The sequence below is a fragment of the Hakea prostrata genome, chromosome 8 (assembly GCF_041222555.1).
Source record: "Hakea prostrata isolate BN-2017 chromosome 8, UWA_Hpros_2, whole genome shotgun sequence".
NCBI classification, from domain to species: domain Eukaryota; kingdom Viridiplantae; phylum Streptophyta; class Magnoliopsida; order Proteales; family Proteaceae; genus Hakea; species Hakea prostrata.
Window position 1 is genome coordinate 16,753,042 of NC_142607.1, and position 24,169 is coordinate 16,777,210.

Genomic DNA, 24,169 nt, shown 5'->3' on the forward strand with positions numbered 1-24,169 from the left:
TAAATGTATTACTAAATTTTAAATCCTCAATGGGATACGAGAAATCCTCAGTATGCGTCAAACATGAGAAAAGACATTCGAGAGGTCTTTCATCTTCACCGGGAAGCCTTCCATTAGTAGAAGTACTGTATTACCCCTTGCTTAATTCCTTCAAAGAACAATCTCTTGAGAAGTACTATCTTCTGAGAAGTCCTTATTATACCGCTTTGGCCCAAATTGGGACCTTTGAGCTTGGTCCAAATGACGACTTCCGGTTCATAAAGTTTTGGTGGATAACAACTCTAAATTAGGTTCATGACTGAAATGAGCTCCGATTAGAACATCAAAGACCCAAACTGAATTACAAAAGTCTAGCCAGTCCGCCCTGTTGCAGCCCACGTGTCTCATGGAGAAGCCAATTGGTCAATGGAGTCTTTTCTTTGAGTTTTGTGTATTCTGATCAGTTCTGACGTGTGGGTTCAATTGGTCTTGTCCGCTCTCATGAGCTTTTTTTTTTTCATAGTTACAAAACCTTGATTGATGAGGTGGTCTGCAGATAAGAGTAACCGACTAATCCAATTTTATCTGTCGCCTAGTAGAAATGGGTTTACAAAATTACAAGTGATTCTCTCATGGCCTTCGTTTTCTCCCGTATGACAACTGCATTGACTCTAAATTATCCCGAGCACAGAACTCAAAATTGAGTATAGGGCTCCTGCTACTCCTGTCTGGGTGTCTAATTTCTTTCAATATTTCCCTAGGATATATATGTATGCTAATCAAAGAAAGAAAATTCTATGACAAAAATGATGATGACGTGATCATTGTTTTATGTGTTTATATTATTATTATTATTATTTTTTTTGGTAATCGTGTTTATATTATCTCAAAATCAACATAAGAGCATAGAACAAAAATTTGTTCGTTTCGCCCGATTCACTGCCCATGGCAAAATATCGCCGATCTCTCGGCAAGAAGAGGTTACCGAATGTCCGGCGAAGGAAGTGGGAGAGGAACAAGGTTTTAGAGGCTGGAATTGGGGGAGAAAGCAGAAGGATGGGTTTTCTTGATGACTCTGCCGTTCTTCATGAGAGCTTCTTCAGTTCATTCGCAGAAGACAACAATCGACGACGGTGATTCTTCGTCGGTGATCGCTGCTTCTGCTGCTGCACCACCTCTTCCTCCCTGACCCTTTAGCCTCAAGTCGTCGTTGCGAGGTAGCAGAAGATCTGAGGAGTCGTCGCTGCGATGGAGTAGAAGATTAATGGAACAGGGCAATCTTCTTCTCGCCCTCCGGTTTGATTTGATTGCAACGCCAGCCGTTAATTAATTTGAGTTCTTTCTTCTTTCCTGTAATTTTTGTTTATTCTAGGCGAATTTCAGCGAGAAATCGGTATTTATCGCCGAACTGGCGAGATATCCCGCAAGTTTCGTTTCACCCCCTGGTTTCGGTTCGCACTGAAATTCGATGAAATTAAGTTCCAAGTAAGAACAAAAACAAAAAAAATTGATTTGCTTCTATTCTCTTCCCCCATGGTATCATTAGACACACTTACCCAAAAAAAAATGGTATCATTAGACCCTTTGTTGGGCTGCTGTGGACTCGATAGAATGCTATTGATTTTGTTTTTGTTTATGGATTAGCTGAAGTTTTTTTTCGGTTATTGAGCAAAATGAAGCATTGCAGTGTTCGGAGCTTACTTAGAATAACTTAAACACAATATTACTTGGTAGACCTGTAAATTCCACCGTGACTACCTACGCCTGCCCTTGTTCGCCTTAAATCCTAATAGGGTTGAGTCCTTGGCTCAATCTATTCCATTCCTACTTGACCTTTAATTGTAATTGTAAGGGTAATCTGGGTATTTCATGTGTTAAGTTAGTTTTCTATTGGACCGGCTGTTCACTTGTTTGTATATTATGTGTTGGGTTGGTTCTAATCAGTTGGTCACATTACACAAATTGGGGTTTTTTGATTTGGGGATTTCTGAGCTCTCTAGCGATTCGTTCAGGGCTACTTCGAGCTCTCTGGTTTTGCTTCGGTTCTTCGATCCTGAAGGTTCTTTGAGGAGCTTCTGAAGGACGTGTGTTCATCAGGAGAAGAGGGAGACTCGATGGAGGTTTGAGCTAAAATGGTTGCCATATATGGTTACTCCTGTACGTTTCATTTCCCCTGATATCTGTAATTGTTTACAATCATAGTGGATTGGATTCTATCTAGAGTCCCGGAGATGTAGATTCGAAAGAATCGAACTCTGTAATCAATCTCTCCTCTCTTCTTCTTGCTTAGATTAGGTAAAATACATAGTCTAACACCAATTGGCGATCAAAGTAACCTTACCCTAATTAATTCATGGTGAATTGGGTGGCTAATGCTTCTTCTTGAGGACATGAAACTTGTATCTTTGATATAGTTGACTAGATTTTGAAACTGTGTATAAATCGAAGATATTTTAGTTTATTTTAATTTTTGTTTTGAGGGAAAAAATAATCTTATTCAAAAGAGCGTGAAAACTTTAAGGTTGAAGTAGTACAACTACTAGACATGTAGTGATGTGTCCGAAAATTGTCCAACCGTCGGAGGCCTACAAAACAATAGTCAGACTCGCCAATTGGGAAGTTGCCTTTGATGACTAAGTCAATAAAAGCATCATCAAAGAGCTCCGGCTAATTGTAGAGCTTAATTGACACATGGGAAAGAGGGAAAATGATTTAGTTACGTCTCTCTTATATTCGTCATTAACTTATATATATCCTACCTTGTTGCTCTCGACCATCGGATAAGTTGGAAAATCTTCTCTTTAGTTGCACGATCATATGATTTAATCTCCATTTGCAAGTTATTTATGGTTCTTTATTTAAGCACAATTGTCTATCCCAAGTTTATCAGGATCACGTTTCTTCCCTTAATAGTGATATAGTGATCGGATTCCTTCGCATCCAAACACCCATTTACAGGCTTACAACCAATAATATTTTGATTTAGAGGCAATGGAACAAGGATCCAGGTTCTGTTTTTAACCAAAGCATTAAACTCCTCTTGAAGAGCATTGGGTGCTTTGTAAGTGGTTCACGAGAAGAAACATGTCAAGTAGTGGGGAGGTTAAACCATGTGAAGTAGTGGGCATAAGAGGCCCATCTATAGTGTGGATAATAATGAGATTTCCATTATTCTTTGGGTATTAATGAGATTTCACCAATTTTCAACCCCTTTTTGTTTTTTAAACATTTCACTGCTTCATAACTCTGATGTGTACAAAGCCAGGGGATGGGGATATTAATATGCCTCAGCGAGCCTCGAACCTATGACCTCTTCACTAAGAGTTGTTAGTTTCAACCACTATAATAGCTCTGTGTTGGCTACTCTGATGAGTACTTTATATCTAAATTTATTCATTACTAGTAAAAGTGTCACGTGCAAATGCACGAGGTATTTATCAATCACCTTGTATTGGCCATGGAAGTTTTTTTTTTTTTTTCTTTTTCCCGCTAAAAGGGTCTTTCTATAAAGCGAAGAAGAAAAAGAACAAAAATACAGCAATTAGAACCTTAAGAGGAACCAACCTCACTCACCCGCAACAAAAGTTGCCCCCAATACACCCTTCCATACTGATTCCTACTCATATTTAACCCATCAGAATTGGGCACTTACTGACATCCATTTTTGGTTCAGTGACACAAAAATATCTGGTTGATTAGTCATTAACAAAAGTTAAATAATGCCGCGAATATTCCAAAAGCAAAGCTTAATAGTAACAATTACATAGCAACACTGTCCTCTCCCAATGAGAAGCTCTTATTTATTGTAGATACTTTTTCTAAAGTTGCATCTACATTCTTGAATTTCTCGGCCATAGAACTCTTTTTACTAGTTAACACTTTCCTCATGTGTAAGCCTTCTTAGGACGACCAGGCTTTCGACGAGGAAGAACCACTTCCAATGGCAGCGTTCCATCACTTTCCAACCTAGCCGAACTCTGATGGGTCCCCCTAGATTCCAAATCATCCTCCCTAGTTGGGACATCAGCCCCCATTGAGCTCCCTCTTAAACACTTTCCTTCATTGGCTGAATATCTAATTACCATCTCAGCTTCGGGTCCCACCAATGAACACTCCAAAGAAAGGTTTTCCAATTTGATAAGAACTCTTACCCACAACAAGGACTTTTTGAAATTCAAATGGATTGGCCGAACCACAAACTTAATTCTTATCCATGGAAGTTGAATGGTTTATGCATAAATTTTAATTGATCACTATAGACATCATTTATTACTAATACAAGGTCTAATTGATTGAATACAAAAGGGTATTAGAGAGTCCAGATCTGAAGTCCGGATTCCTAATTTATTCAAGTTTAAGTCTTCTAATTTTTCATTTTATAGTTCAGTTTTTTGAGTCACTTTTATGAGGCTTTTAATTCATATTTTCTTCCTTTTATTTATTTTACTTATTTAATTATTTCTCTCTTCGACCATAAATTGAAGACTCATTTATGTACCAAGCATCAAGAGATGAAGCGCAAAGCCTCTCCTTGAGTCTTGCGAAAATTTTCCTCGTATCATCAACACAAATGGAATTATACTAGTGTATGCTATGAAAAATTGTTTCAAAAGAATTATCTTTGGTCATACTCAACTCCCCCAAACAACTAAGTACTGTGTTTTTTTCTATGTTAATCCAAACTTGACCTAACCATATACAATATCATTTTTCGTATGGTTCCTAGGTTAGAAATCAAGTCTGGATCACCTTCTCGTAGGGGAAGCACATCTGCTCCCCAAGACGTTTCTTCGCCACATGACACGGGTAGGGTTAACATCTGAAACTGATAAAACTAGGGGGAGTCAATGGGCCGAGTTGGGTGGGCAAGCCCCGAACCCTAACCCTACTCTAGAAACTGAAATTGAAACCCAAGCCTCTCAACCCTTTCAAGGTTTAAAAATCCCCAACCCTAACCCGAACATGACAAAATCATCCCAACCCAGCCCGCCTTGATTAATCTTGATAGGGGGGCTAGGGTCGAGTTGGCCGTGATTAGTTTGATAGGGTCGGGTGACCATGATTTACCCAATCCCTAACCCTAATTTTTATTTTTGAAAATTTATTAAGATATTTAGGGAAAACATGCATGATTATTGATTTGGAAATGTGAGATTTGTGGAAATACATGATTATATATTTGAAAATGTGAGATTTGTGGAAATATATTTAGAAATTTACCATTGATTTCTCTTAATAAGGAAATATGTTTTTAGTATGTACAATTGATTACTCCTATTACGGAAAGCCTTTACTGTTAAAATTTTTTCACTTGCTTTGAAAATTTAAAATTTTTCACTGGCTTTGAGACCTAGGCCATCCTGCCTTCACTGTTTCAATATTAACTCCTGAAATAGATATAATATGTGGACAGCAAATGGACCTTTCAAGTAGATCCATCTATAATAACCTTTGGGCATTTTCACTTATACAGTACAATGAAACTCAAAACTTTATTCTAATTAAATGATAAAATTTGAAAAACATTAATTTGAACATGAAGTATTTAAAGTATTTTATTATTTATTTATTATTTATTCATGGGTAGTTAGCTAATTACTTCATTTAGGACAAGAGTTACAATTGCAAGATGTGGGAGTAGAGACACATCTATTAGGTAGGCAACGGATGGTATAATTGCAACACATTTGGACACACGAACTCTTGTTCTTATTGCAACATGTACATTTTCCACACTTCTGTGTTACTTTCTGTTGTCCATCTTGTCCTTCGTTGTAGTAGATCTCACGTTGCATCGTTTCGACGGGTACAAACAGTTCTCCTTCTGCTAATTAACCCATATTTAATTGATGCATGAATTATGAATAGATAATGCATAACGAAAATTTAAAAATTGCATTATATATTCTTATATATATTTTTATACAAACGAGCGAGATTGTCTTTGTTACCTGAAGTAGCATTAGTACCATTAGAGGTGTTGACTTGGGCGACCAATAAAATAAGCAAAGCTATAGTTACTATTCTTGTTGCATCCATTGTTGCAGAGAACTGAATGAATTTATATGTGATTTGTGGCTTTCTTGATGGGAGAAGCTCGAGAATGCTTTCATATTTATAGTAGAGTACTAGTGCAAAAGCTTACACCTAAAACTAGCAAACAATGTGATAATGAAAATGAAATAACTGAACTAAGTCAGAGCACCACTCATTCTAAAACCAATGACTCGAGTACACAAAAACATTTCATGGAGCTCTAACAATAATTAGTTTGTTTTGAGTTTTCTTTGTCAATTTTTGTTTCTCTTTTTTATTTCTGGAATAAAGATTTTTCCTCATTAGTTACACCTAACTAATAAAAAATAGAAGTCATAAATTAATAGTTTCATTTAAGATCCGATTCACAAGGAAGAATGTAATTACATGGCAAAAAAATTTTGTAGAGAATAAAACGATCAATTGACGAAAAGTATGAAAAATGGATATAGTTCTGTCAAATGGTTACTAAATCAGTAATAACCAACACCTCTGATTGAAAAATATATATTATAGCATAATTATTACTTTAATTGTTATACTTTTTGAAAATTTTAATCTAACTTAGACTTTATCTGTAATTATATATTGTTGATGTTCCTATGGTTAAACTCCGTTAATTAAGTAATAACATGACATCTTTGATTTATTCGAAAACCTCAAAATAATCTTGAGGTATTATATTGCTTAGTAATACTTTATATTATGTTACGTTACTATCATTATTAATTAGGGAAAAACTTAATCTTAAAGTGTTAAATTGTTTTCTTCTCTTTTCAAAATATAAAAAGAAAAAAAAAAAGAAAAAAAGAATTGTCTTCTTTTTTTTCTCTTGTTAAAATAAAGGTCTTACTTCATTTTTCTCTTGACTATTAATTTTAGGAAGTTCTTACTTCCGATAAGTTTCATCTCATTAAGATTTGACTTTTCACAATAAAAATGACAAGAATACAAAATAAAATTCGTATTACATTTTCTTTTCTTTTTTCTCCCTAAATGATGATAATATTATTATTCGACTTCCTGTTGGGGTAATTGTATTACAAATTCTTCAAACATACAAAGATGAAATCGCAATACAATTGAGAGATAAAGATCGTCTTTAGCAAATTTGAAGAGCTTGAAGTAGCAACCGAACGAACCACTGATTGATGAGGTTGAGTCACACCTTGATGCTGTCTTTAAGGTAATTGATGCACCCTACTACCAAGGGTTCTTCGCACCACCACCTCCAAGATAAAGCAACCTCCAACTAGAAGATGAGGTAGTTCTTCTAGTCCCTTAAAGGAGCCAAAAGCTAGAGCACAACACTTAGACAACTCAAGAAAGAAATGAACTTTGTAAAACAAATAATGTGAGTGGGGAGAGTCACAATAGCACACAATATGCAAGGAAGGGATGGGTTTATATAGGCCCAAACCACACCTCCCCACAAGGGGAGAATCAATTCTCCACTAATGGAGAATCAATGGTTTGTCCCTCCTCCACTAATGTGAATAAACCCCCTTGACCTAACCTCCCCACTACTTGGGGAAGTAACTCTCATATTCACTTCTTTGGAATGAATAGGCTTTAACCCATTCAAAGACCTTAACCCCCATTCATGGTAATGGCCATGAATGGTCATGAAGTTGAAATGAGAAATAAAGGTCAAGAGTTAGAATTTGAGTAATTCTACCATTCAAGTTAGCCCACCTCATCACCATGATCAAGACCTTTAAGACCCATGACCAATGTCATGAAGAGCCTCATAACCAAGGTCATGAAGGGCCTCCTTTACTCATGGTGCCTCATTACCACCCTTACCTCATGTGCCTCATTACCACCCTTACCTCAAGGGTCCCACACACAAGCAAAACAATTAAATAAAAGAAATGCAAAAACTAATTTTGAAACTTAATATATAGATAATATAGATTTTAATAAAAAACCTAACAATCCCCCACAAGTTTCAAAATTGCAAAAAAGGACTCGTGTTGTGACTTTATTAGACACTAAAGGACACATCGTTGTAGGTGTCTTTCGGACTTGAACCTACACTAGGTCTAATGAGTCGCGCTACAAAGTACGGGTAGAGTCAGACTCCTTGAACCTTTCCTCATTAGTGTAGCTGACCGCCCCATCATCCATGTCCTAAAGGTCGACTTTTGGAGCTACCTTTTACACTACACATTGGACTTTTGAACCGGCCATGTCCCTTATCTTGGATTCATGAATGTTTAGAGCACTCGCCTATAAGTTCTCATTAGTGGCGGCCAAACCACCTACATCCACTTAGGTTAGTCTTTGATGTGCACCACAACTAACACACCCCCACATTCCTTGGGTGTAGACTAATTAAGAGCTTCGCTCAACCTTAACCTTGTGGTAGTACTATTACCTTCATCTACACCCTAGAATGGAATAATTATAAATGGTAGTACTGAACCGGTCTTCCCATGACTTCGTTTGTACCCCTTGAACCTAATTCAGGTATTTAGCCTCTTCACATAGGTAGGGTATCCATCATGTGACCCGAGGATAAGGCATTAACCCCATTCCTGTAGATGCAATACACAAGTTTTTGACAGACATAGCCTTTGTGAACATGTCAGCTTGATTCCTTTCTGACTTCACATAATTGATAGCTATCATTCCTTCATCTATGTACTGTCGCACAAGATTGTGTCTAAGGCGTATATGCCTCCTTTTACCATTGTACACCTTATTCTTGGCTAAGTGAATAGCCGCTTGGTTATCACAATGTAGTGATACCGATGGCGTCGGTTTTTCCCACAATGGTATATCCGCCATTAAACTTCTAAGCCATTCGGCTTCTGTTCCGGCCTTCTCTAAGGCTATGAACTCAGCTTCCATGGTAGAGCCTGTTCCACATGATTGCTTTGTGGACTTCCAAGATATTGCACCGCCTGCTAGTGTAAACACATACCCACTAGTGGCTAAGGATTCGTTTGTATCCGAAATCCAATTAGCATCGCAATACCCTTCTAAAACTGTTGGTTTACCACTATAGTGTAAACTATAGTCTATAGTACCTTTTAGGTACCTTAGTAATCTATCAATTGCACTCCAATGCTCTTTACTTGGATTTTGAGTATGTTGACTCAACTTTCCTACCGCAAGAGCAATATCCGGACGTGTACAATTCATAAGATATGAAACTGAACCAATGATTTGTGCATACCTTTTCTGGTTCACTGGTTCACCCAAGTTCCTTTTGACATCCCACCTCAAAAGGTGTTTTGACTGCTGAAAGTTCATGGTAGCCATACTTTGTAAGTATGTTTTCCACATAACGAGCTTGAGATAGTGAAATACAATTCCTTTGCTTGATGATCTTGATCCCAAGAATCATATTAGCTTCCCCTAAGTCTTTTGTGTCAAAATTAGACATCAAAATATGCTTAGTTTGATTCACTACTGCCAAGCTCGTCCCCATTATCAACATATCATCTACGTATAGTAGAATAAATACGCCTTTACCACCGTGAAACTTGCTATATAAGCACCTTTCGACATTGTTGATGATAAAGCCATTTGAAATTAGAGCCTTGTCTAATTTTTCATGCCATTGCTTAGGCGCTTGCTTCAATCCATATAAGGATTTTCTAAGCTTGCAAACTTTTTGCTCTTGTCCTTTTACAAGACAACCTTCTGGTTGTTTTATGTAAATTTCCTCTTCTAAATCACCATTTAGAAAAGCAGTTTTTACATCCATTTGATGGATGACCAAGTTATGTATTGACGCAATTGCCAACATAACTCTTATTGAGGCAATTCTTGACACAGGGGCAAATGTGTCAAAATAATCGATGTTTGGTTTTTGCGTAAATCCCTTGACAACAAGTCTAGCCTTGAAACGATCAAGGGACCCATCACTTTTTAACTTCTTTCGAAATATCCACTTGGTCTCCAAAGTTTTAGAGCCAATTGGTAAATCTACCAATTCCCAAGTATTATTCGCCAAGATTGAATCAAGTTCACTCTTGATTGCCTCCTTCCAAAAGATGGCATCTAATGATGTGATAGCCTCTTTATAATTAAGAGGATCCTTATCTACCAAGTAAACGAGCCACTCATCATCCTTATATTTGGGTCTTTTGAGTCGTTTGCTTGTTCTTGATTGATTTCCATCACAAATACCCAATTGATTGATATTCTCTTCAATTGGATCCAACTCCCCATTGATCAATTGGCTCTCCTTACTTATAGGTAAGGCGGAGTTAAAGGGGAAAATTCTTTCAAAGAACTCAACGTCCCTTGATTCTATGATGCTATTTGGTTCAATAACATCATCCATGGATTTAATTACCATGAATCGGTATGCCGTGCTATTTATCGCATACCCCAAGAACACACAATCACATGTTTTGGGACCTAGTTTCCTTTTCTTGGAATCCGGTAATAACACCTTAGCCAAACAGCCCCAAACACGTAAATGTTTTATACTTGGTTTTCTACCAAACCATTTTTCAAATGGAACCATACCGGTCTTGTGTCTTGTTATGTGGGATTCTATTTAATAGATAACATGAAGTCAACATGGCTTCCATCCACATATCAAGTGGTAAATTAGAACTCAACAACATGGAGTTCATCATCTCTTTAAGAGATCTATTTTTCCTTTCCGCTACCCCATTTGATTCCGGTTGGTAAGGAGCGGTCGTTTCATGGATAATTCCATTTTCCTCACAAAACTTATCAAGATTAAAATACTCAGTCCCTCTATCGGTTCTAAGTCTTTTAATCTTCTTGCCAAGTTGATTTTCAACTTCCGTTTTGTAAGATATAAATGCCTTTCTGGCCTCATCCTTTGATTTGAGCAAATAAATCATGGTATATCTAGAATAATCATCTATGAAGGTGATAACATAATTGTTTCCTCCCCTTGACTCATATGACTTATAGTCACATAAGTCACTATGGATCAATTCCAAGAGATCACTCTTTCTATCCATAGTCTTGTGAGGCATTTTGGTTAACTTAGCCTCCACACAAGTTTTACACTTGTCCTTGGGAGATTCCACCTTTTCAGTGATCATCCCTAACTTGCATAGTTTGGTGATATATTTTACACTACTATGACCTAACCTACCATGCCACAAATCAAAAGAATTAGACGAAACAACAAAGTAAGCAGAAGAGGTACTAGCCTTTTCAATTACAACATTGGAAATACTAAGTACAAACAATCCCTCACTAAGATATCCCTTTCCCACAAATACATTGTTTTTAGTGATAATTGCCTTATCACTTTCAAAAGCCAACTTCATTCCTACTTTATTAAGCAAAGGAATTGAAATTAAATTTCGCCTAATATCCGGCACATGGAGAACATTGGTGAGAACAATAGTTTTTCCCGAAGTAAGTTTCAAAGTCACCTTACCTTTTCCCATAACAGGGGCACTTTGGGAGTTTCCCATAAATACCTTTTCATCATTTGAGCCCATGGAATAGGAGGAAAACATCTTGAGATCACCACAGATATGTCTTGTAGCACCGCTATCCAACACCCAATCCTTTGGTTTTTCAACCAAATTGGCTTCTGTGATCATAGCTACAAACACATCATCTTCAACTAGGTTCACCTTTTCAATTTTTTTCTTCTTGAACCTACAATCTTTCTTAAAATGGCCAACCTTTCCACAAACAAAACAAGTCAGTTTCTTCTTCTTAGAAGACTCATCATATTCTTGATGACTTTTCCTCTTCTTGTTTTGCTTGTTGGTTTCCACCAAGTTCGCTTTTAGGCGACTTTCTCCAAGGTCTTTTTCACCTTTGTCTTTGAACCGGTTCCTTTCTTCAATCTTGATCCTTACAACCAACTGGTCTAAGGTCAATCCTGTCTTCTTATGTTTCATAGACATCTTGAAAGCATTCCATGAAGGTGGAAGTTTCTCAATCAAGGCACCGGTTACAAATTCTTCAGGTAAGACCATTTTTTCTTTTGCTAGCTTCCCAACCACAATTTGAAATAAATCAATTTGGGTTGATATTGTGTCACTATCTTTCATAGTAAAATTTAGTAAGCTAGCCACCAAGTATTTCTTTGAACCAGCATCTTCAAAAGAATACTTTTTAACCAAAGCATCCCAAATCGAATAAGCATATTCTAATGAACTATACACATGGTATAAGTCATTAGATAATGCATTCAGAATTCGATTCTTGCATTGGTAGTCCGCTTGAATCCAAGCCACCCTTTTGCCCTCCTTAACAGGATCAATACTTTTTTCTGGCATGGGTTCAGTCAAGGCAAATGCCACCCCAATTTGGGCTAAGGCAAATAGCAACATTTGCCTCCACCTTTTGAAGTTTTGACCTCCAAACTGTTCGATTTTGTCGAACTCAGTGACAATTCTCATCTTACCCAAATCCGGGATAAGATCTGTCACTGTTGGAATTACATTAGTGGGGATTGAATCATGAGTAGCAAGGAATGGATATCTCATACCATCTATGGCAACGAAAGTGTCGTCACCTTGTTTGTTGACATTACCTTCAACGGTATTGTTTGAAGGATCTCCTCCGGTGTTAATTCCATCAACAACCTCAGTGTTGTTGTCTCCGTCTTTGTTGAAGTCGCCATCTCCAAGACTTGCCATTGGATCTTCCAGATCAATTACCTTAAACTTGTTGGGGTAATTGTATTACAAATCCTTCAAACATACAAAGATGAAATCGCAATACAATTGAGAGATAAAGATCGTCTTTAACAAATTTGAAGAGCTTGAAGTAGCAACCGAACGAACCACTGATTGATGAGGTTGAGTCACACCTTGATGCTGTCTTTAAGGTAATTGATGCACCCTACTACCAAGGGTTCTTCGCACCACCACCTCCAAGATAAAGCAACCTCCAACTAGAAGATGAGGTAGTTCTTCTAGTCCCTTAAAGGAGCCAAAAGCTAGAGCACAACACTTAGACAACTCAAGAAAGAAATGAACTTTGTAAAACAAATAATGTGAGTGGGGAGAGTCACAATAGCACACAATATGCAAGGAAGGGATGGGTTTATATAGGCCCAAACCACACCTCCCCACAAGGGGAGAATCAATGGTTTGTCCCTCCTCCACTAATGTGAATAAACCCCCTTGACCTAACCTCCCCACTACTTGGGGAAGTAACTCTCATATTCACTTCTTTGGAATGAATAGGCTTTAACCCATTCAAAGACCTTAACCCCCACTCATGGTAATGGCCATGAATGGTCATGAAGTTGAAATGAGAAATAAAGGTCAAGAGTTAGAATTTGAGTAATTCTACCATTCAAGTTAGCCCACCTCATCACCATGATCAAGACCTTTAAGACCCATGACCAATGTCATGAAGAGCCTCATAACCAAGGTCATGAAGGGCCTCCTTTACTCATGGTGCCTCATTACCACCCTTACCTCATGTGCCTCATTACCACCCTTACCTCAAGGGTCCCACACACAAACAAAACAATTAAATAAAAGAAATGCAAAAACTAATTTTGAAACTTAATATATAGATAATATAGATTTTAATAAAAAACCTAACACTTCCTAATTCTAGAAAAACAAAACATATATTAAGCATCCAACCCAGCAGTCACTTAACACCAATAACAATAAGAGAGACAATAATAGTTTCATAAAGAATAGGTTCCTATAATAATTGAACTATAATTTACGGAGGCAACAAAAATTTTCCCAAAAAATACATAGTTTCGCATTCAGTGATTTATGTAATTTAAATGTATTACTAAATTTTACGAGGAAAAAGAGGCGAGAGAGAGAAAAAAAAAACTTGCATTATCCTTCAATATACAAGAATTAAATTCATGGATTAACAACCGTCCTCGTGTAGGATAAAAAGAAAAATTGTCGAAAAAAGGAAAATTTTCAACACTAACCCTTAATATTCACGCCATCCCTTAAGTTATCCAATTTATCAATCAAGACCTCTATTGCTAACACCCGTTAGTCTCAATTAGTTTATTTATTCAATTCTTATATTATCGTCACATTTTAAGGGAAAATGATGGCAAATGAGAGAATGGAGTTAATTTATTCTCTGTATGGTGGAAGTAAATGACTGCTAAAGTTAAAAGTTGGGATTAAAAGTTAAATAATCTAACGGTTGAGATTGAGGGAATACTGAGGCAATGCAACAACTGCCCTTATTATTATTTTTTTTGGACAATAATGAGATTTCCATTATTCTTTGGGTACTTATGAGATTTCACCAATTTTCAACCCCTTTTTGTTATTTAAACATTTCACTGCTTCATAACTCTGATGCGTACAAAGCCGGGGGATGGGGATATTAATATGCATCAGCGAGAGTCGAACCTACAACCTCTTCACTAAGAGTTCAACCACTAGAATAGCTCTGTGTTGGCAACTTTGATGCGTATTTTATATCTAAATTTATTCATTCCTAGTAAAAGCGTCACGTGCAAATGCACGAGGTATTTATCAATCACCTTGCATGTATTGGCCATGGAAATTGAATGGTCTATGCATAAATTTTAATTGACCATTATAGACATCATTTATTACTAATACAAAGGTCTAATAGATTGAATACAAAAAGGTATTAGAGAGTCCAGATCCAGATTCCTTATATATTCAAGTTTAAGTCTTCTAATTTTTTGTTTTATAGTTCAGTTTTTTGAGTCACTTTTATGAGGCTTTTAATTCATTTTTTCTTCCTTTTGTTTGTTTAACTTATTTAATTATTTCTCTTCTTCCCCTAAATTGAATACCCTTTTATGTACCAAGCAACAAGAGATGAAGTGTAAAGCCTCTCCTTGAGTCTTGCGAAAATTCTCCTCGTATCATCTACACAAACGGACTTATACTTAATTGTTTATGCTATGAAAAATTGTTTCAAAAGAATTATCTTTGGTCATACATAGCCCAATTGATGCCTCAATTCCCCAAACAACTAAGTTCTGTGTTTTTTTCAGTGTTAAACAAAACTTGACCTAACCATATACAATATCATTTTTCATATCGTTCCTAGGTTAGAAATCAAGTCTGGATCACCTTCTCGTAGGGGAAGCACATACTGCTCCCCAGAGGTTTCTTCGCCATGTGACATAGGTAGGGTTCACATCTAAGACTGATAAAAACAGGGGGAGTCAATGGAAAGGGTTGGGTGGGCTAGCCCCAAACTCTAACCCTACTCTAGAAACTGAAATTGAAGCCCAAGCCTCTCAACCCAGTCAAGGTTTAAAAATCCCAAACCCTAACCCGACCATGACAGGATCGTCCCAACCTAGCCCGCCTCGATTAATCCTGATAGGGGGTAGGGTCGGGTTGGCCGTGATTAGTTTGATAGGGTCGGGTGACCATGATTTACCCAATCCCTAACCCTAATTTTTATTTTTGAAAATTTATTAAGATATTTAGGGAAAACATGCATGATTATTGATTTAGAAATGTGAGATTTGTGGAAATACATGATTATATATTTGAGAATGTGAGATTTGTGGAAATATATTTAGAAATTTACCATTGATTTCTCTTATTAAGGAAATATGTTTTTAGTATGTACAATTGATTACTCCTATTACGGAAAGCCTTTACTGTTAAAATTTTTTCACTTGCTTTGAGAATTTAAAATTTTTCACTGGCTTTGAGACCTAGGCTATCCTGCCTTCACTGTTTCAATATTAACTCCTGAAATAGATATAATATGTGGACAGCAAATGGACCTTTCAAGTAGATCCATCTGTAATAACTTTTGGGCATTTCCACTTATACAGTACAATGAAAGTCAAAACTTTATTCTAATTAAATGATAAAATCTGAAAAACATTAATTTGAACTTGAAGTCTTTCAAGTATTTTATTATTTATTTATTATTTATTCATAGGTAGTTAGCTAATAACTTCATTTAGCACAAGAGTTACAATTGCAAGATGTGGGAGTAGAGACACATCTGTTAGGTAGGCAACTGATGGTATAATTGCAACACATTTGGGCACACGAACTCTTGTTCTTATTGCAACATGTACATTTTCCACACTTTTGTGTTACTTTCTGTTGTCCATCTTGTCCTTTGTTGTAGTAGATTTCACGTTGCATCGTTTTGACGGGTACAAACAGTTTCTCCTTCGCTAATTAATCCAGATTTAATTGAAGCATGAATTATGAATAGATAATGTATAAAGAATATTTAAAGATTGCATTATATATTCTTATATATATTTTTATACAAGCGAGCGAGATTGTCTTTGTTACCTGAAGTAGCATTAGTACCATTAGAGGTGTTGACTTGAGCGACCAATAGAAGAAGCAAAGCTATAGTTACTGTTCTTGTTGCATCCATTGTTGCAGAGGATTGAATGAATTTATATGTGATTTGTGGCCTTCTTGATGGGAGAAGCTCGAGAATGCTTTCATATTTATACTAGAGTACTAGTGCAAAAGCTTACACGTAAAAGTAGCAAACAATGTGATAATGAAAATGAAATAACTGAACTAAGTCAGAGCACCACTCATTCTAAAACCAATGACTTGAGTACACAAAAACATTTCATGGAGCTCTAACAATAATTAATTTGTTTTGAGTTTTCTTTGTCAATTTTTGTTTCTCTTTTTATTTCTGGAATAAAGATTTTTCCTCATTAGTTACACCTAACTAATAAAAATAGAAGTCATAAACTAATAGTTTCTTTTAGGGATAATTACTGTTGTCCCCTTGTACTCTGATTTTATTACTACTTTATCCCCTCTACTTTTTAAAATTGCTAATCCAACCTTTAACTTTGTCTAAAATTACTAATGCCCCCTTCCGTTAAGCTCAATTAGTTTACTGATGATGTGGCATCTATATATTTTTTTCAAAAACCCAAAAATAACCCTACAATTATCTCTTTCCTTATTTACTATTTTGCAAGTTATAATACTACATTAATTAACTATGGAGAAAATTTAACTTTAAATTAATTTTTCTTTTCTAAAAAGAAACTACCGAATAAAGAAAAGACTTGATTTTTCCTCTCTAAAAAGAATTCACCGAATAAAGAAAATATGTGATTAAATAAAACTTAAAATAGAAACTAAAATATTAGGAAATATCAAATGTAATTCAAAGTTGAAAATTGAAAATCTCCTAATATATGCTAACCATTGTACAAAGTGTGTGGTCCCACCAAAGCCAAAATTTATTGTAAAATATAAGATTTTAATGATATAATTGACATTCAATATAGTTTCTAAAAATGAAGGTAATGTCATATTTTTTAACTTATTAATTTTAATAAAGGGCAAAATAGACATTACATATTTGATGTTAACAACCACTTAACACCGTTAGAAGTGAGGGGGGCAACAGTAATTTCATAAAGACAGAGGTTTGATTAGTAATAAAACTAAAGTACAAGGGGGCAATAGTAATTATCCCTTTCTTTTAAGATCCGATTCACAAGAAAGAATGTAATTACATGGCAAAAATTTTTTTGTAGACAATAAAACAATCAATTGACGAAAAGTATGAAAAAGGGATATAATTCTGTGAAATGGTTACTAAATTAGTAATAACCAACACCTCTTATTGAATAATATATATTATAGCATAATTATTACCTTAATTGTTATACTTTTTGAAAATTTTAATCTAACCTCAGACTTTATCTGTAATTATATATTGATGTTCCTACGGTTAAATTCCGTTAATTAAGTGACAACATGACATCTTTGATTTATTCAAAAAACCTCAAAATAATCTTGAGGTATTATATTGCTTAGTTATACGTTATATTATGTTACGTTACTATCCTTATTAATTAGGGAAAAACTTAATCTTAAAGTGTTAAATTGTTTTCTTCTCTTTTCTAAATAAAATAAATAAATAAAAAAAATTGTCTTCTTTTCTTTCTCTTGTAAAAATAAAGGTATTTCTTCATTTTCCTCTTGACTATCAATTTTAGGAAGTTCCGGTAAGTTTCATCTCATTAAGATTTGACTTTTCTCAATAAAAATGACAATAATACAAAAATAAAATTCGTATTGCATTTTCTTTTCTATTTCTCCTTAAATGATGATAATATTATTATTCGACTTCCTAATTCTAGAAGGACAAAACATATATTAAGCATCCAACCCTGCAGTCACTTAACACCATTAACAATGAGAGAGACAATAATAGTTTCATAAAGAATGTCCCTTTAGTAATTGAACTATAATATACGGAGGCAACAAAAATTTTCCCCAAAAATACATTGTTTCGCATTCAATGATTTATATAATTTAAATGTATTACTAAATTTTAAATCCTCAATGGGATACAAGAAATCCTCCGTATGCGTCAAGCATGAGAAAGACATTCGAGAGGTCTTTCATCTTCGCCAGGAAGTCTTCTATTAGTAGACGTACTGTATTACCCCTTGCTTAATTCCTTCAAAGAACTATCTCTTGAGAAGTACTATCTTCCGAGAAGTCCTTATTATATCGCTTTGGCCCAAATTGGGACATTTGAGCTTGGTCCAAATGACGACTTCCGATTCATAAAGTTTTGGTGGATAACAACTCTAAATTAGGTTCATGATCGAAATGAGCTCCGATTAGAACATATAAGACCGAAATTGAATTACAAAAGTCCAGTCAGTCCGGCCCTGTTGCAGCCCACGTGTCTCGTGGAGAAGCCAATTGGTCAATAGGTCTTTTCTTTGGGTTTTGTGTGTTCTCATCAGTTCTGACATGTGGGTTCAATTGTTCTTGTCCCCTCTCATGAGCCTTTCTTTTTTCATAGTTACAAAACCTTGATTGATGAGGTGGTCTGCAGACAAGAGTAACCGACTAATCCATTTTTATCTGTCGCCTAGTAGAAATGGGTTTACAAGTGGTTCTCTCATGGGCTTCGTTTTCTGCTGCATGACAACTGCATTGACTATGAATCTCTGATTTTGTAGAAAAATTATTCTGAGCACAGAACTCAAAATTGAGTATTGGGTCCTGCTGCAGTGCTGCTCCTGTCTGGATGTCTAATTTCTTTCAATATTTCCCTAGGATATAAATGTATGCTAATTGAGAAAAGAAAATTCTATGGCTAATGCATCTTCCTGAGGAACAATTCTTGTATCTTTGATATAGTTGACTGGATTTTGAATTGTGTATAAATAGAAGATGTTTTAATTTTTTTTTTGGAGAAAAAACAATCTTATTCAAAAGAGCGTGAAAACTGTAAGGTTGAAGAGGTATAACTATTAGACATATAGTGATATGTTCAAAAATTGTCCAACTGTCGGAGGCCTACAAAACAATAGTCATATGTGAGCTGACTCGTCGGTTGGGAAGTCTCCTCTGATAGCTAAATCAATAGGAGCACCATCAAAGATCTCTGGCTAGTTGCAAAGCTTAATTGAAAGATAGAAAAGAGGGAAAACGATTTAGTTAGTTCCCTCCTGTGTTCGTCATTAACTTATATAGATCCTACCTTATTGCTCTCGACCATCGGATAAGTTGGAAAATCTTCTCCTTAGCCACTAGATCATTTGATTTAATATCCATTTGCGAGTTATTTATGGTTCTTTATTTAAACACAATCGCCTATCCCGAGTTTATCGGGACCACATTTCTTCCCTCAGTGATCAGAATCCTTTGCACCCAACTAACGCCTTGGGTTGTTTGTTTGCATCGGTTCCATTTGGCATGAACCAATCGCTACCAACCCGATCATGTTCGACCTAGTTAGATCATTGTCATTATCCGTACTCATCATGTAGTCTTGAGTTACATAACTTCCATAGCCAAAGAGCAGAAAGTAACCATAGGGTCTCACAAGACTAAACCCTGGCCTTCCTTGAAAGGGAGTCTATCACCTGGTTTAGTTCCCAAACAACATGCTCCACTGTACAGTATACGAATCGGGTTTTTAGATGCTGGACTTCTTTTTTTTTTTGGGTATCTGAGGTTCATCCGGGCTAGTTTACGCGCACTTTGATTACATCCTTAGGGGGAAGGTTTGTCGTCCGCAAGGGTCAAACCCATGACTTCTCCACTGAAAAGTATAGATCTTACCACTCTATCAACCCTGCATTGACTGCTGGACTTCTTGGATAGTCGTGCTAACTCTGCTTCAAGACAAGGGGATACGGAGATATAATTCATTGCAAGGACTAGAGAGCTATTATCCATCTCAGCCCCTATAGTCTCCCATCCTTTATTTTTATAGGTTTCATTTTTCTTAGTGTTTGTTGATCATTTGTCTACAACTTATAGCACTTCCCAATTTATAAAAACTACAAATTCTTTTACCAAGCAAACCTATTCTTCTGCCAGTTACATCACTCATGAATTAAAACACTTCAATTGCTAACTAGTAAACATCTGATCAATTTTTCACCCTTTCGAGGCAATTATACCCTTTCTTCTCTCCTCCACTTAATGGAACCATTCATATCAACAACCAAAATGCACATCTTCATCATGTTGAGTCATTATGTGAGTCAGAAGTGGACAGTAGAAAATCCAAAAGAAACCTCAACATCACCTTTTCAACTGCCCACATGGAGGAAACTACCTTGTTGAGGGGGATGTTGATCAAACACACTTATTGAATGGATTATTTTTCTTTTGATATAGACATATGCTTGGATGATTATATAATTTATATGTGTCAGTAACTTTGGTTCATACACTTGTTTGATGAAACATCTTAATTGTTTCCAAGTGTCTCTGTTTGCTTGATAGTCTTTTTTTTTTTAATGTAATATGACTGATGACTCGTATATACAATCATATTTTTAATTTTTTGTGTTATTAGTCGAATTTTATTTTGGCTTAATTTTGGGAAGTGCCCATAGGTTGATGGGTACATGATATAATGCTGAATCAAAAACAACAAACAACCAATGATTTATGTGATTGATCGATTTAATGTTAATCTGATCATACGATGGATATATTCATGGGATTACCAAGATTAAATAATCCAACCATGATTGAGATAAGATTTGTAATATTAATATGAAATTTGTTATATTCTTTTTGTGACAAAAAGATTGGGATACAGTCAGGGCGGACATATAGGCTATAGAATCCGGATCATCACCCCGTCAGAGGAGCACTCTCCCCGACGGCTTTACCACTACAAATTCTGTGGGACCCATAGATAAAAAGAAAAAGATAAAAAAAAAAAAAAAATCCCATTGCCCAACCACTGGGTCCCCCTGACAGGTAGCTGATCTGGACTCTAGGCTATAGAGGGGCTGCCTCCCGCCCCGCGATTTAAAAAAAATAAAACTAATTCTCTAATTTTTTTTAGTTTTTATATAAATTTATTTAATTTTTTCAGTTTTTTTTTCTTCTCACATATGAAATGTTATTATTTGACCCCTAATATTGAGAACAAATTTCAAAGATAAAATAATGGGTACAAATATCATTCCTAATTAAAAACTAACTCTTCAATCCCTATTTATTCTCTCCTCTCTTCTCTTTTATCTTTTCTTCTTATTTATTCTCTTATCTTTCTATAAACTTGGGTTAAAAAAAATTTTGAAATTTTTTTTTATTAGGTATTTAAAATTTCATTCCTAATTAGAAACTAATTCATCAAAATTTTGAAAAAAATATACTTCACAATTAAGTACTCTCTCTTTTTCAATTTATTTATCGTTTTTTTTATTCTATTTATTTGATTTTATATTCTATATTTCTTTATTTTTTGTGTAATTTTTGTTATTTGATCACAATCCAACACGTAAGCTCTGAGAACCATTAATCAATTCCCCTTCACTTTTGGAAAAGAGAGATAAAGCGATAAATCTTCCTTGTTTACTTAAAGCCTAGAGTTGTGCCGCTTTCCTCGTAGATTCAAGAAGAAGAATAATAAGGGAGAGAAAATCAATGAGAAGGTCCTGAAGGACTTTAACCCTTTGCCCAAGCTTCCTTCTGCTTTATTTTTGACTGTTGAGTTTCTATTTTTTTTGTGTTTGAGAATTTTGAAGGAGAAGATGTTGGAAGGTAAAGCTCTGATTGAGGATACAGACATGCCTGTGGAGATGCAGATCCAAGCCATGAGTGCTGCTCATCAAGCTCTTGATCTCTATGATGTCTTTGACTGCAAATCCATAGCTGCCCACATAAAGAAGGTATCACATTCTGTGTTCCATCACCATCTGTTTACTAAATTGTCCAAAAGAAGAAATATTTGTTTTTTTCTTCTTAGGGTTTGCTTTCTCTGATGAACTTCTGGGTTTGGTTTTGAATAGGAATTCGATACGATTTATGGACCTGGGTGGCAGTGCGTTGTGGGTTTCAATTTTGGTTGTTTCTTCACTCATTCAAAGGGAACTTTCATCTATTTTGCATTGGAAACCCTCAATTTCCTCATATTCAAAGGGATCTCTGTTCCTCCTCCACCACCACCTCCTGCTCCTCCTGCTGCTGTAAATAACAAATAAAAAAATCTCTCACCACATCTCTTTTTGGGCAATATTTTGTTTTCTGGTGTGGATGAGAAAAGATAAGGAAAGAAGAGAAGGTTGTATAGGAGATTAGAAGGGAAACCCTTACACACCCGTTAGGCTCTCTAGATTTGCATCTTTTGCTTAGGAATTCTTTTTTTTTTTTGGTAATTTTGCTTAGGAATTCAGAGGCTCTTGAGCAGAAGCTTTGTAGAGATCTTTCCTATGTGAATACTGATGATGATATAATAAAGATGATGGATGTAAGAGTGAGGTTGTATGTAAGCTCTATCGGGGCATGGCCTGTGCACTCTCTCTCTTATTACTCATGATGATGATGATGATGATGATGATGGATGTTACGTTAATGTCTCTATCGCATTGTCATGGTTACACATCTCTCTTTCTAATGGATTTTGGACCTCAATTTTCTATGTTATTTTCAGGGAATAATTATATCTTCATTCTTCTTCCCATGAGGATGATAACAATTACTAATAATGTAAATGCTTATATTGTGGGTTTCTAGTCATTGAAGTAGGGCTGCTTTTGAAGTCAAAAGAATCTTCGCATACATGACACTGAATGGAATTGAAGTATTCAATGGAATCCATAATGCGAGATTCATTTCTGTTGGATTTCATTGGACAATGGTATATTTTAGGTTAGGGAAATTTTTCTTTGTTGTTGCATGCATATCTTTTAGATCCAAATGGTTGAAATTGCAAAGGCAAAAGAGCTCCTAATCGTTAGATTTGAAAAAGAATGAAAAAAAAAAAATTATGCATCACGATACAAGTATCGTGCGGGAGATATTCACCGTGTAAAGGATAAGTCTCTGAATTCAAATTCAAATCCAACATAACTAGCTCTATCTTCAATTGATCTTATCTCCTGGTCTGGTGTGCGATTTCCAAGAGGGTAGTTTGTTGAGGGCTGTATAGTAATTTTCTTTTTCACATGGTCTTGACAAGGTAAAACATATTGTCAAAATTTCGGCAAAATTCGCCGACTTCAACAAAGAGCGACTTAAAAAAGGAAGCGAAAACAATATTGCAAAATTTCGCTGGAAAATCGGCAATTTTCTGGCAAATATCTCTGAAACTTCGGCGAAATACACGATTTTCCAGAAGCCTCGCAGGTTCGATAGCCAAAGAACATGAGAAAAACCTCCGCTTCTTTGCAACTCCTTCTATCGCCGGAAAAATGATTACTAAATCTATTTTCCTATAATATCGTTGGTTTGATTCAGTTGAAAACGATTATTTTCCTGTAAATCTATAAGAAAAGCTTACACATGAGTCAATCCAACAAATCTATCTCTACGATTCTGCTTCTTTGCAACTCCTTCTATCGCCGGAAAAATGATTACTAAATCTATTTTCCTATAATATCGTTGGTTTGATTCAGTTGAAAACGATTATTTTCCTGTAAATCTATAAGAAAAGCTTACACATGAGTCAATCCAACAAATCTATCTCTACGATTCTGCTTCTTTGCAACTCCTTCTATCGCCGGAAAAATGATTACTAAATCTATTTTCCTATAATATCGTTGGTTTGATTCAGTTGAAAACGATTATTTTCCTGTAAATCTATAAGAAAAGCTTACACATGAGTCAATCCAACAAATCTATCTCTACGATTCTGCTTCTTCAACTTTGCCTCCGTTGCCAGCGATATGCACGAACTCCCCACCTGAATATCGGTGACAAGTTGGCGAAATTGGTTGGTTCCGCCAAGTTCGCCAAGTGGCGAACCAGTGAAC

General features: G+C 35.7%; 1 protein-coding gene across 1 annotated transcript; it reads left to right on the forward strand.

Moving 5' to 3' along the window:
• Positions 1 to 21,220: 21,220 nt before the first annotated feature.
• LOC149007297 (uncharacterized) lies at positions 21,221 to 22,661 on the forward strand. The gene is made up of 2 exons (XM_089166243.1): positions 21,221 to 22,087; positions 22,208 to 22,661. Exons 1-2 carry the CDS (start codon positions 21,950 to 21,952, stop codon positions 22,397 to 22,399), a joined length of 330 nt encoding a protein of 109 aa, XP_089022369.1. The 5' UTR covers positions 21,221 to 21,949; the 3' UTR covers positions 22,400 to 22,661.
• The last annotated feature ends 1,508 nt before the right edge of the window (positions 22,662 to 24,169 follow it).

What these genes read in the sequence shown, in the direction of transcription:
- LOC149007297 (XM_089166243.1), top strand. Translation starts at nt 21,950, where the DNA reads ATGTTGGAAGGTAAAGCTCTGATTGAGGATACAGACATGCCTGTGGAG. An exon ending in TAGCTGCCCACATAAAGAAG is followed by an intron (nt 22,088 to 22,207) that starts GTATCACATTCT and finishes GGTTTTGAATAG; the next exon opens with GAATTCGATACGATTTATGG.